This window comes from Phocoena sinus, chromosome 3, assembly GCF_008692025.1.
Source record: "Phocoena sinus isolate mPhoSin1 chromosome 3, mPhoSin1.pri, whole genome shotgun sequence".
In the NCBI taxonomy this organism is placed as follows: domain Eukaryota; kingdom Metazoa; phylum Chordata; class Mammalia; order Artiodactyla; family Phocoenidae; genus Phocoena; species Phocoena sinus.
The window spans coordinates 37,344,361-37,357,989 of record NC_045765.1 but is presented as its reverse complement, the minus strand read 5'-3'; the positions used below and the strand labels follow the sequence as shown (position 1 = coordinate 37,357,989).

General features: G+C 45.6%; 1 protein-coding gene across 6 annotated transcripts in view; it reads right to left on the bottom strand.

Annotated features, from left to right (window-relative positions):
- Nucleotides 1-11,093, bottom strand: part of EBF1 (EBF transcription factor 1) — a 395,639-nt gene extending 384,546 nt beyond the window's left edge. For 5 of the 6 annotated variants that reach the window (XM_032628415.1, XM_032628417.1, XM_032628416.1 and 2 more), the window contains exons 1-4: nt 10,319-11,093; nt 7,985-8,141; nt 7,357-7,420; nt 6,637-6,692 (exon numbers count right to left, since the gene is read on the bottom strand). In XM_032628415.1, the coding sequence (XP_032484306.1) occupies nt 6,637-6,692; nt 7,357-7,420; nt 7,985-8,141; nt 10,319-10,452 (411 nt within the window). In that variant the 5' untranslated portion in view covers nt 10,453-11,093. The remainder of the gene's footprint in view (nt 1-6,636; nt 6,693-7,356; nt 7,421-7,984; nt 8,142-10,318) is intronic. The other variant, XM_032628420.1, reaches the window with a different exon arrangement.
- Nucleotides 11,094-13,629: the final 2,536 nt, after the last annotated feature.

Below are 13,629 nucleotides of genomic sequence, written 5' to 3'. Positions count from 1 at the left end.
AAAAACAACAACAAAATACAATAAAATAGAAAACGATGTTTACATTAATCCTGCCAATGCAAATAAATCCCTTAAGGTGGCAGGAATGCTTGTACAGGAAAAAAAGTAAAAGAATAAACAGCACAAACTTCATCTCAACTTTAAAAACCTAGTGAAATTGATAAACAAGTTGTCAAAATTTGACATATTTGGAGCAGGTTGATTCTTCTGATATACTAGCCTCCCTTTTCTTAACGTTCTCCTCTAATGAGCATAATGAAAATATCACAATTATTGTTAATACTCTGTTGACTTTCTGATTGAGGTTTTTTTCAAGAATAATTTTTTATAATAACAAAAATGAAGGAAAAAATAGGAATTGTTAAACTTTCACATCCTTACACAACAGTGCCAGAAGGTTTGCTGTGAGAGGATGAAATGCCATCAGTTTCAAATGCCCAATTACACATTAACCTATACCAACTTTGAAAAGAAATCAATCAATAGAAAAAATCTGCCTCTGTTGCCACTGTTTTAGAAAGCATCTTGTGAATTGTGGTTCATCTCCACTTTTCTAAAATATCACTGGGTCTTAAAAGTTAATTGAAACTTACTATGGATAAAGACCACACAGTAAAACAAAAAATAGATGGTGAACTTACACAGGGATCACACTTCAATGGGATGCCAAAAGAAATACAGAGAATTGAGCACAGTTTTCTTTGTTTACTTTTCTAATAATTTTAACTCTTTGTGTTCCATGCAAAAATAAAGTGAGCAAGGAGAATACTTTTGACTTTGGTTCATTAAAATGTGAAAGGTTTTTAGGAACAAAATGTTTTCATTAGGAGTCTTTCTTGGTTTACAAACCAACAATCGGAGACTTGTCATCATTAATTTAGAAAGACAGAAAAAGATAATGAAAGGAAAGAAAGAAAGAAAAAAAGAAAGAAAGAAAAAAAGAAAGAAAGAAAAAAGACAGAAAGAAAGAAAGAAAGAAAAAGAAGGAAAGAAAGGAAGGAAGGAAGAAAGGGAGGGAAGAAGGGAGGAAGGAAGGAAGGAAGGAAGACAGGTAGATAGGTTACCTATAACTAACAAAAACTCCTAATTTTCCATTTAAATCAAAACAGTAACCTTGAAAATACATCACTCTTTTTTCCAAATACAAAATAAAAGGCTAAACCTAATTTGTCACCTTAAAGAATACATTCATGAATGTACAAAGTATCTCCTTCAACCAGAAGTAAAGTGTCCTATAAATACAGACTGTCAACACGACTTTGGCAGCAAATTATCAAGAATCAAAACTAATAAAAAAAATATGAACACCTACATTATCAACATTTTGTAATATTAATCATTACTTTCGACCACCAAGTTCCACTTCTTGTCATTAAAAAAAAAAAAAAGTGTTAGCTAATGCGGTTCGAGAAATTTCCAGTAGGTGAGGGAGCCTTAGTTAAAAATTAAGCTGTGCCAAAGAAAACACTACAAATGTGACGTTTCATAAACAATTGTGTCAAACAGCAATCCAAAATTAATAGTGAAATAAAAAATTATTTTGCTTCAATTAGCAGCTTAGCTACTGGTGAACAAATTACAAAGATGTAATTTAAGCTCAGCAGCTAAGCAGGCCTGTTTGCAGAACTGAATTAGGAAAGTTGCATAGGAATGATATCATATTCAGTATGCTGTTCAGTTACATCACAGCCCTGAATAAAAAGAGAAAGTGTACCAAAAGCAGTTAGCTTCAGAATGCATCTTTTGTGTCTCAAAGAAATAAAATCTCTCATATTATTCAAACACCAAGATAAAAACTGAATCATTCTAACAATATCATGCAATATTTCTCTTTCTAGCAGTAATAAAAGATATTTCACTCATACGATGACTACATTTACATCTATATTAGTAGATACAACTGGCTTTGTCAACTCAATGGGGTAATAATAGTAATAATAATAAAAGCAGCTAATTTATTAAGCACTTAATGTATGCTAGTCACTGTTCTAAGCATTTTCCATGTATGAATTCATTTAATTTTCACAACTGAGCTTCCAGGTAGGTGCTACCATTACCTCAATTAGTTTCCAAATGCTTACATATTTTAATAACTAAGACCAAATCATTCTTGCTCAACAACTATATAAACAATTCACCAACATCCAGACCCTCCTTCATTCCTCTCAGCAATATAAGTAAAGACACAAGAACAGACTATCCGTGTAGTCATACAAGTTCGATAAATGTATCACTACTAATACGTTCATTTTTAATGCTGTTCAAACATTCACATGGAAACAGCTCTAGCGTAAATATCCCCGAACAAATGGCTGTATATTATCCAGGAGGGAGCAGTTGGACCGCCAGACTGGGAAAGTACTAGGCCATCTGGCTCCGGCAATCTCTCCAAAACCATCAGCTTTGTTTTCACCCCCAGACTCCAAACAACACATTTTCCACTGTGATGAGTTTACATTTTCCCAAACACAGGTCCTGATCATGCATAAAAATCCCAAACTTCTTCATTCCTCTATGTGCAAGGAAATTCAAATCACCTGCATTTTTGACATGTTACCAAAGAAGAGAGAAAGCTGCTAAAATATGGCTCCTAACTATAAACTTGCCCTGTCATTGCTTGTTTGTTTCCCCAAATATATGAAAGAACCTCTCTGCTGGCCTAGTTGAATTCCTTAGGAACTTATTGATACACTGAAAATGTGTTTATCTACCAATGAAGAACCATGAACAGGAAGGGTTGTTAATCAAGTCTACGTAGCTGTGGCAGGATATGATGAAACAATCAATAGGAAAAAATGCACTTGCATCAATAACTTGAAATACCGGGAATATCAAAACAAATATATAAAGATTAGCTGGAAAGAGAACTATGACAGCAGTTCTGATTATTGTACCTTAGACTTCCCACTGCCCTGGGACTTTTTAGGGGTCCCCTCACCATATCACCTACCTTCAAATCCATACACACAAAGATTATGTGACTATTATTTTTCCCTTTCCAAAAAAGAGCTTTGGTTTGGGGGCAGGGAATGTTTTGTTTTTGATAACTTTATGGAATTTGGTACTCTTTCTTTGAATTATAAAAATGTCCCTTTTTTCAAAGCAAGCTGGTAAGAGGGCAGATAAGTTAATGGTTTTTTTTTTTTTTAAAAACGATTTAAAGATAACTCACTGAAGCAATCACAGAATGTAATTATATCTCAAATACTACAGGAAAATCTGAACTGAGGCACATTAAAACTCAGACCTCTCCCACTGAGTTCATTTGAGTTTCTGCAGTAGATACCATTTCTGGATGCAACAGCCATAAACTTCTGGATCCTACAGGCCTTTCTGCATGCTCACTAATGGAATACCAAAAACAGCAATGACAAAAAAAAAAAAAAAACACCCTATTTTTAGTCCAGCTAAACTTGGTTTTGCAAAACCCTTCCCAAAAGCAAGCTTCTTATTTTCTAGCTGGTGGACAAATATTTTAAATATAATTATATCCTTAGTGTTTTATAAGAAAAGCATAGGGATAAGAGGGCTCAGACCCTTACACATTCACTTCTAATAAAGCTTTCCCTTTCCTGGTAGAGTCCAAAATTAAGAGTCATTACCCCAAATAATGTAATGAGACACTTTGAAAAGGTGTGAAATACTGTGTCATACCAATACATCTTGGTTGATTGAGCACATTTCTGTTTGATCTCAATGCTGCTAACTCCACTCAAGATCATGAACATTCTATGAAAATATAAAGTGCACAGCTAGTTTTGAATTTTGCTTGCCAAAGATTCCCTTCAAGTTTTAACCCCAACTTCGGAGTCAAAGATATGACATCACATACATAAAGCTGTATCTCTGACGTGAAAAATGTTACGATAAATAAGCAGCTAAGAGAAGACACTTGAACTACGCTTAGATACTCCCACTGAAACTTATGATGTTACTAGAACTTATCAGTCACTGTAATTATTCCATTCAGCACTCTAAATATCAAAATCCTGAGTCCATCTACCTGGAATAATTTCACAGGGGGAAAAAGAAGTAAGCGTTTAATTGGTCACCTTACATCAGGACTTACTTCTGATTGAAGGGGTCACTGCACACTTAACTAAAATAAAAAATTTAAGAAACTTAAAAATCAGACTTGGCATTTAATTATCACAGAATAATTTCAAGCTAGATGAGAATGCACTGTTTTACTCATCAAAGCTAAAACGTAATAATTATGTCACAGCTAAGGAAAGTCATGCTCTTCACGCTGATCTGCTTTTTGAAGACTATTGTATTAGCTGTGTACACAAGAAGCTAACCTACTTCCCAAACTCTTACAGCACATAATCAAGGAAAAAGCAACCGGATAACGGGCAGGGATTGCCTTTCAAAGTAAAAGCTACAGAGAAGGCATTAGACAACTATTATGAAAGCAAACAGGTATGCCTGGAAAAATCTTTTTTCTTGATATTTTTGGACTAAATTCAGATAATTACTAAGCCTTTTTTTCAGGTCACTCCCCACCAAAATATATAATTGCCTACATTTATAATTTTAACTTTCAGTGAGATGTCACAGTATGGCAAGTAACTCTCTTATACCTGCTATTACTACACTATATCTTACTCTGGTCCCACTCCCACCCCCACCACCGATAGAATTTATGACACCAAGCAGTCAAAGAATGCCCTAGCCAAAGTTTTTCTTAAGCTCTATGACCTTGTTAGTAAAATGATATTAGATGTATTGCTTTATAAAAATCAAGATTATTCTTCCAACTTAGAAGAGTGTGTAAAGTCAGTTCATCTCATAATGGGAAGATCAATTCTTGTGGCACTTTTGGTTTAAGGGGCCTAAAATCAAACATGTCCTAATTTTGTGCTCCTTACAACTGTTCACTTCATAGAGTTGCCGATAATTTAATATTTAAGTGGCCAATGCTTCACAGGCAGACAGGTCTTACATACTGGTTTGTGGGGAGTTTTTATTCTTTAAAAAATAAACTCTAATAAGTACATAAAGAATATGTATTAGAAATCATACTTTCCCTCTCCCCCTCCCATCTTTTCTTTCCTCTGATGGGAATGGCAGGAAAAGATACCCAGGGTATCAAAGACAATTTTTTAACAACAAAATTCCACTTAAGACATTTTTGTTTTGATATCATTTTTTTTAAAAGTTACTGAAATCAGGCTTGTGCATTTTTTGCTTGGCAGGAAAAAAAATTTAACAAAATGCAGAGCGTCCAAATCAAAGGGAATTATCCTATGTAATGATCAAAACCAGTATAGTAATAATAATAAAAAACAATAATAATACCAATAGTAAAAGCATAAATGTGCGTTTACTCTGAACTATCAACTAAGAAATAAAACAGATCTTCAAGAAAGTCAAATATTCTAGGCTAATAACTTGAAATAGATTTCAAGAGATATTTATCATTTTAAAAAATACATGTCATACCCTCATGCTTTTTCACTTGGTTCACAATGAAATATGAAGGTAATAATTACAATTAGCTGTTATTAAATTGGTTCTTGCTGAGCAGATTTTAAAACTCCCAACAGCTTATTAACGTGCATTTTGTACAACATATTTAAGTCATGGGTATCTAAAAACATTTTTTAAGTATGCATGTATTCTCTAATTTGAAACCTTCCAAGCCAGTATCTATGAAAACTACAACCCCTTATTTTAAAGGGAATGTTTTAAAATCGCAATCACGCAAACCAGTTTTAACCCTCTCACTAAACTGGTGGTCAGTACACAATGGGTAACTTTTCTTTGTTCTGATTTCTTTCTCCCACCCAATAAAACTGTCTTCTTTTTTGTCACAAAATCCTCCAACTACCTAACCAGATATTTAATTCTTAAACTTTTTCTTAAAATTAAAAAGAAAAAATGTCCCTGCCCCTCGTAAAAACGTCAGACCTCTTTTCTGACTCGGCTCATAATTGTATCTTTTGAACCATAACTCAACCTTAATGTATACTGCTTGGCACCCGCATGGTGGGAACGTAAGAAAACGCCGTCTATGTACCTTTAAGACCACAAGCTCACTCATGCTGCCTGGCTTCTTGCCAAACGTGGAGGCAAAAGCCAGGAGGATTTTTGCAAAATATCTTCGAACAATTGTCGCTCCGTCTTCCAACACTACCACCACCACCATCTCTTTTTTAAAAAATGTGTAGAGTGGGTCAAGTGCGCTCTCAGACCATCTCACCGTTTCTGGGGAAGCTGCCTTTGCCCCTCACCCGCTTCCTCTACCTCTGCCTCCCGGGGGAGGCCCTGATGGTTTGGGTTTCACAAGTTCAGCCCGATCTGCACGAGGGTCTCTGGGCACCTTTGAGCCCCCTGGGGCTCCCCGGCTGGGTCAAAGGAAGTTCAGCCCATATTCTCCCCACGCAGCACCCCGCGTAGTCTTAAATCACAAGGTCTGAATTTCCCTTATAAAGAAGGAGCCGTCGAGCCATCTCCTCCACGCGGCGAGTCAACGTGCTTTTGGGCATTTGGAAGGCTGCGCTGAGAGCGCGGTCCGCCCTGGCATTGAGAGTTCGAGTCCCAGCCCTCCCGCTAAGGAGTAGCCGGCTTCTTGACTCTCCCAAATTTCAGGGCCGTAGAGTCACCCCCGCGGCGCGAATTTAAGAAACTCACTTGTTTTGTCATGGAGTCAATGAGGCGAACGTAGAAATCCCGCTGCGTCCTCATTCCTGGGGGAGGGGCGGGGGATAGGGGAACGAAGGAGAATTAAGTGAGAGAGGATCTGCAGGAAACAAACAAACAAACAAAGAATGGGGCTCCGAGGCTGATGGAAGGCCGACTGTCCTGGAGAAGCACAGCCAGGACCCACTTCCCCAGTTCCCGGACGAGGGCCTCTAGTCCAGCCCGAGAGAGTTTGGAAGGCAGCCCCGCCACCAAGCACAGCAGTTGGGAATCGGGCGGGCGGATTCCCGCCCCCGTCCCCCCCACCCCGGGTTCTCTCCCTTCCCACGGCTGGAGTCCCTCTGCGTGCTCTCCGGGAGCCACCAAGGCCCTGACCGCTCTAGCCCGCTGAACGCAAGGGACCTGGGCATGAAGTCTATGCTAAGCGGAGTAACCCGGCCTTAGGAAGGGGAAGAAGAAAGAAAGCAGCCCAGCGGGGCCAAGGCGCCACACCTGGACCCAGGTACGCGTCCGCTAATGCCGCCGCCCTCGAGCCACTCAGGGCCTCCTCAGATGAAACCTCTTCAGGCGAAACTTAGGAGAGGCCGTTTTACCCCGAGGATGGCGGATAACTGAGCTTTGCTCAGGGTTCTCGTCCACCTGAAGCTCCCCGCGCCCCCTACCCTCACCCGGAGCCCCGGGGTGCCGGCGCAGACCCGACGGGAGCCTCACCATTGCTGTAGAGGAGCTGGAGCCGGTAGTGAATCCCGTTATTGGTCTTTTCGCTGTTGGCTTCCTGGGTTGCAGCAGGACGCAAAGACACAAGAGACGCAGGAGAGAGGTCGGCGTGAGCTAGTGGACAGACTTCGAGGCAACTTTCCCCAAGCAGGGACCCCTGGCCTGGGAGCCGGACAGGCCCGGGAGCAGCAGAAATTGTGGCCAACTGTGATCCCTCTGCCGCCCTCCCGACCCTTACTGCTCCCTCTAAGTTTCTAAAAAATTCCGTGGGGCTCGCACGGGAGATCCCGTTCCTAGGGCCTGGGGGCTCGAGATTGGGCCAGCAGAGGCAGGAGCCACGCGTGGTCGCGCGGTCGAGGGCGGGCTCATCCCCAGCGCCCTTGACTCTGGAGTGCGAAGCCGGGCTCGCCTCTCTCCATCTCTGGGGACTCAGCACGAGCTTTTTTGGAGCAGAACCTCAGGAACTAGGAGTCCGGGTTCGCCCAGAACGGGAAGTGGCTTGGGGGACCCCGCGCGGGAGTGTGTTATGGATGCTTTGCACTCGCGAGGAGCTCGCCTCCCGAAGCGCCTGAGCCTTCTCCCCGGCTGGGGGCGAGGGGCAGCGGCGCTGCGCCCAACTTACTTTTTCCTTCTCCACGAACCCCACAAAGGCTGTCCTCTCGATCTCCACGGGCTGGCCCTGTCTGTCGTAGAGGGCCAGGACGAAGTGGAAGAAGTTGGATTTCCGCAGATTGGAAGGTGGCTGCTTCTCAAAGTGAGCCCGGGCCAGACCCACCCCGCTGCGGCCAAAGACGCAGAGTTAGACGGCTAAGCGGGACAACAACCGCGACCCCTTGTCACCTCTTACACACGCGCGAACTCTCAAACACCTTCTCTGCCCCCCAAGACGCCCTGTGGGCGCCCTACACGCCCCCTCAGGCGCCCCGGGCCCACCCGGCGACGGGACATGCGTGCTCTCGCCTGCCCAGTCCTCCCCGCCGAGGACCTGCGCGCCCCCCGAACTTGACGAAGAGGTGTGAAAGTTTTGTTTGGGTTTTGCGCAAGAGATAAAACGCTGTACGCGTTTACTCCGACCAGTCGCGCGCTGCGTGGGGAGGAAGAAAAGTAGCGGTGGATGAGGTGAAGCGCGATCGTGGAATAAAGCCGGTCGTTTACAACTTAAAGGGAGGGTGGGCATGGGAGTTGGTTCTCGCCACTCCCTCGAATCTCCCGTGGGCAGGTGAGAATGGATGGGGAACATGCTCAGCTCCTCGCTGCAGCAGCCATCCTCCGGGAAACCTCATGTGCCGCCCCCTCCCCGCCCCCGGCCAGCCGCGGGTGCCCGGCCTCGGGAAGCTGTCTGTCCCCACCCCCACAAATAAAGCATGTGGAGAAAAAGGATCTGCGGGTGGAACTCAGAGCAGTCAGGAGTGGTCGCTGTGGGAAAGGGAATTGGGTGTTTTTTTTTAAAAGACCTGTCCTGACAAAGTTTCGCTGCTCCGCAGAAATCCTCACACCCTTTCCAGAAATCCTATGGATAAGGGCTGACGGTTGAGCGCGCCCTCCCGGGGGCTGGAGCCTGGGGCGCCAGGGGCGCAGGGCGGCCACTGACAGCCCGACCTGCCCGACACAAGGGCGCGCGCACACACACGCACGCGCCACACACACACACACACACACACTTTCGCTTCTAGCCCAGTTACCCAACTCACTTTTACCGCCAACCACCCCCATCCTTATTATCATCGGGGATGGGAACAGTGTTGTGGACACTTGTCCCCAGCCCGGAGAAGATGAGGATGATGTAATTAGTCATCTTCATTCTTCCCCTTCCACCCTCTCTGGGCCGGAGAGAGCATGGAGCCACAGATCGCCCATTCCCCCAAGCCCAGCTGGTGGCCTAAAAAAAAGGGGGGGGAACCATTTCTCACTTGGGACCAGGAGTCCCCAGAATGGGTACTGAGGGTGCCCAGGAAAGTTCCCCCAGGTCAATCTCCAAAAGCAGTGCCTCTAGGCCATACAGCCTAGCATGCAGAAGCTGAGAGTGGCAGAGGGGCTAGAAGAGGCCATGGTCATAGATGGTGGGGAAGACTTTGAAGGGACATCAGAATTAAAGTTAGGAGTTGCTGTTCTTCGGGTGGACCAAGAAAAACTGAAAGCTAAAGGGAGAGGGAGGGAGAACCAGAGAGGAGAAATAAGAGATGATTCTAGGGGGAAATTGAAAGATAAAAGGGGAGAGAAATGGAGTTAAGAGAAGGAAAAAGAGGAAAGGGGAAGAAAGAGTGAAGAAAGAAGAGGGAGGAAAGAGGAAGAAAGTGAAGAAAGAAGAGGAAGGAAAGAAGGAAGAGGGAAGGAAAAGAAAGGGGGAAAGAAAGGAAGTAAAGAAAGGAGAAAGAAAGGAAGGAAAAGGAGTAAGGAAGAAAAAGGGAGGAAGAAAGGGAGGAAAGGAAGGAGAAGGAAAGTTTTTTAAAGGGGGGGAAGAAAAGAAAGAAAAAGGAGGAAGGAAAGGAAGAACGAAGGAGAGAAAAGGAGGAAGGAAAGAGAGAAGAAAAGGCAAAGAAAAGAAAGAAGAAAGAAAGAAAGAAAAAGAAAGGAAAGAAAAAAATAGGAAAGGAAAAGGAAGGAAAGAAAAAAAAGACAGGCGGCCTGAAAAGAAACAGCAATCACAGAAAAACACAGATATCCAACATCATACTGGTGAGACGCCTCTTCAGGCTTAAAACAAAATGAAAACAGTCACAGACCAGGCAGGGAAAAGTGCCGGTAAAGCGCGGGCTCCTCGCAGGCAGCTCCTGGCTCTGCGGCCGCAGGCAACCAAGACAGAGCGGCCGGGGAGAGCGGAGCCCCGGAGACGAGCAGAGCCGAGCGGCAGACGCAAGAGCGCGGCCCGGCCCCGCGGCGGCGGCTTCCGCTACCACCTCCCGGCTCTGCTGCTCGCGGCTTGCCTCCCCGGCCGCGGTCCCCGAGCGGTACTCACCTCTGCGCCGCCGTGTTGGCGTCCAGCACCCCGGCGCCCTGCATCCACGTCCGCACCGCGTTCATGCCGCTGCCCAGCGGCTCTTCCTTCATGCTGCTTCCACTCCGTTGGATGCTTTCCTGAATCCCAAACATGAAAACAACCTTTTCTTGTGGAAAATCTCCTCCCCCTTGAAAATTTGAAAAAAAAAAAGGAAAGAAACGCCAGCCAGAGATTTTTTTTTTTGAGTTGTTGAACTCGCGCTAGAAGATCAAGACGGGCTGGAAAGCAAATTTTTTAAAAATGTAAACCTTCGCTCAAAACTGAGCGATAACCCGAAGGAAAAAAAAAAAAAAAAAAGGAGAGAAAAAAGGAAGGGAAAATCCAACAAAAAGACCAAAATTAAAAAAATAGAGATGTATGCTTGGCTGTTGGGGGTTGTTTGGTTGGTTAATTTTTGGTTTGGGTGCTTTTTTTTCTTTTTTTTTTCTTTTTTTTTTTTTTTTTTTTTAATGATCACAGGCCGGTGGAGGACAGGAGGGGCTGGAGTTTCCTTTTGTAGAGGTACCGTTCACTTGAAAAGCAGGAAGAAAAAAAAAAAAAAACCCTGATGGCAATTTAAGAAACAATAGACTCAACTCGCGCTGCCGGCTTTGCTACTTCAAGTGTCATTTTCCACAACCAGGCAAGTTTTTCCCCTCTCTCTCTCTCTCTCTCTCTCTTTTTTTTTCCTCCTTCTCTCCCAACCAAAGATGTTTCTTTCCTTTCAGTGCGTATAGATGAGGAGGACGCTGGTTGCCATAGACAGATACACCAGAGAGGGAGAGTGGGGTGGGGAAAGGGGGAGGGCGGGTAGGGAAAGACAGAGAGGAAAGGAGAGGAGAGGAGAGGGAGAAAGAGAGAGAGGTGGACCCTGCTGAATGGAGATTCTGTTTTCTCCTTGCTAAAATAGAAGTGATTTGCAGGCTTTCCCTATGGAATCCAGTTTGACTCTCCCCAGAGCTAAACACAAGCACACTAACCCCAAAGGGAGGAGGCGGGGCCCGCGCGTCAATGACCCGCCCCTTCATTTGCATAACGTCATCCTTCCGCCTCGTCTCAGCCAATCGCGGCGCAGGAGCCTACTGGCTCTCAGCACAGGGCCACGCTCCCTCATTAACATCCCTCTCCGGGTGGCGCAGGGGAGCCGGCCAAAGTTCCTCGCAAAGTGGCGCGCGAAGGATCGCTTAGTACCCGTGTCCGAGCTGGAGAGGAGCGGGGCTGAGCTGGGCAGAGCCGGGCAGGAGAAGGGAGACAGAAGGAAGGGGAGGAGGATATTCTTCTCAGGGATTTGAGCTGGGGTCTGCGTCCCGGCCATTGCAGTCTGTTAAGCATCCTCGCCGCGCCCTGAGCGCGCTCAAGGCGCACAGGCTGCGCCCTCCCAGGGCCGTGTCCTGCTCCGCTGTTCTGGGACGTCGGGGGCAAAAGTGGAGGAGACGGGAGAGCCCGGGCAGAAAAAGCAGGACGCGCATGCCAGGTGCCCACCTCTTCGCTTTGAGGAGGGGGTGGTGGGTTGGAAAAATGGGTGTGTAGATCGGCGCTGGGAGCTCGCGGACGGCACTGCCCCCACGCTGGGAGGGAGGGGTGGACCCTGGGCTCCGGCAAGCAAGGCGCTGTGGACCCCCAGGGAGTGGGGGACCCGGGCTCTGCCCCTAGTCAAGCCACTGAAACCCCTCTCGCTCCGCGGCTAGCCTGGAGACCGCCGGAGTTAGGCACTGTCCTCACATGCTCACTTCTCTGGAGCATCCCGCGGGATAGGTAAACCACCGTTTACCTAACGAATGCTCGCACTGGAGCTGTGCCAGGCTGCGTTTTAAAATTTGCTCGGAATAAATCCCCACCCCCTCATCACCGCCCCACCAAATAGTTTTTTCGTTAGAGTAACTACCAAAGCAAAAACAACGTCTCTGATTAGTTATCTGGTGTAGGGTTTCTCTCTTCCTCATTCTTTCTGTTAAAATGGGGGGCTTGAACAAACCTTCCCCCAACTTCGGCCTCTGCCACCTGTCAAGAAAGAGAGAGATCAGGGAAGGAGGGAATGAAGGGAGGGAGAGAGGGAAGAAGGGAGGAAGGAAGGGAAGACGAAATGATCTCCTTCCTCAGACCCTTCAACATGTAAGCTTGTGGCTGGCTAAGGAAATAGCTAGATGTTTCTGCGTAACGTGCCCCATCATTTTTTAGCAGGTTGTAACCTCTAATAAGCACATGGTGAACTTCTGTTTCATTGCCCTCAAAGGAACTCCCTGACTGCAGCCAAATCTGCTAAGGGCTCCTTCGGGGAAATTCTCTGCCAGAAATCCAGGTCCCCTTTCTGCCGGCCCTTCTTGGCCTTTTGATTTAGGGAGCTCATGGGGTCAGTGATGGAAAAGTACACATGCTCATGTTGAATGGAATGGAGACAGGCAGAAGTTAAACTTAGTGCTCTTGGCAGAGCAGGAAAGTGGGAGCCACTTCCAGATTCATAAACTAGTTGAAAGACTGTGTTTCAGGCCTGAGGATACACGGCCACTGTCTTCAACACTGCTTTATCTCTTGTGCACAAAGCCTGCCCAGTCTCATACCATTTAATTTGGACCACTTAATGTGCTGAGCTTTTCCTCCCTGATATCATAATTAATGCCATTTCCTCCAAGAAGCTCTCGAAGAGATCTGTTTGATCCATCAGGGTCCCCACACTACCCACCAGAGTTCCTGGCACACAGTAGATGTTCGTAAGGGGTATGTTGGTGGAAACACTGGAAGGATTATAGTTTTGTGAAGAGGGAAAAGGGGAAGCTGGACATTCTCCATCTCTATAGAATTTAAGTGCACAATTGAAACTTGGCCTGCTGAAAATTTCCCAAAGCTCCAGGTTTAACCTCCAAGGCCCAAAGGGTCCCCAGAGCCAATCCCTTCCCCTTCCTGGACCATCCCCTGCCTTCTCTGAGGGGATCCTTCCAGAGAAGGGGGACCAGGAAGCAGAGGCCACCTTCCTATCAAAGAGTCCCAGGTAGCACTGGCATAAGACTGAGATCTCCATCTCTTTAATTGCCTGAGCCTCCATTTCACTCTCCAGTAAACAGTGCTAGGACTCCAAGCTGAGTCTGGTGAGGTACATACCCCAGTGATGGGGAACGCACAATGGGGCATCAGATCACTGCCAAAGGTGACAGAGAACGGAGAGACACAGCCACTCTGAGGACCAGGTTCAGTGACAGCAACACAACAGATGGATTTCTAGGGGGGGGTCAAGCAAATCTAGAAGCACTCTGCAAATGATATGTTTGTGGAGGGGCCTGAAGCTGCGTGATCCA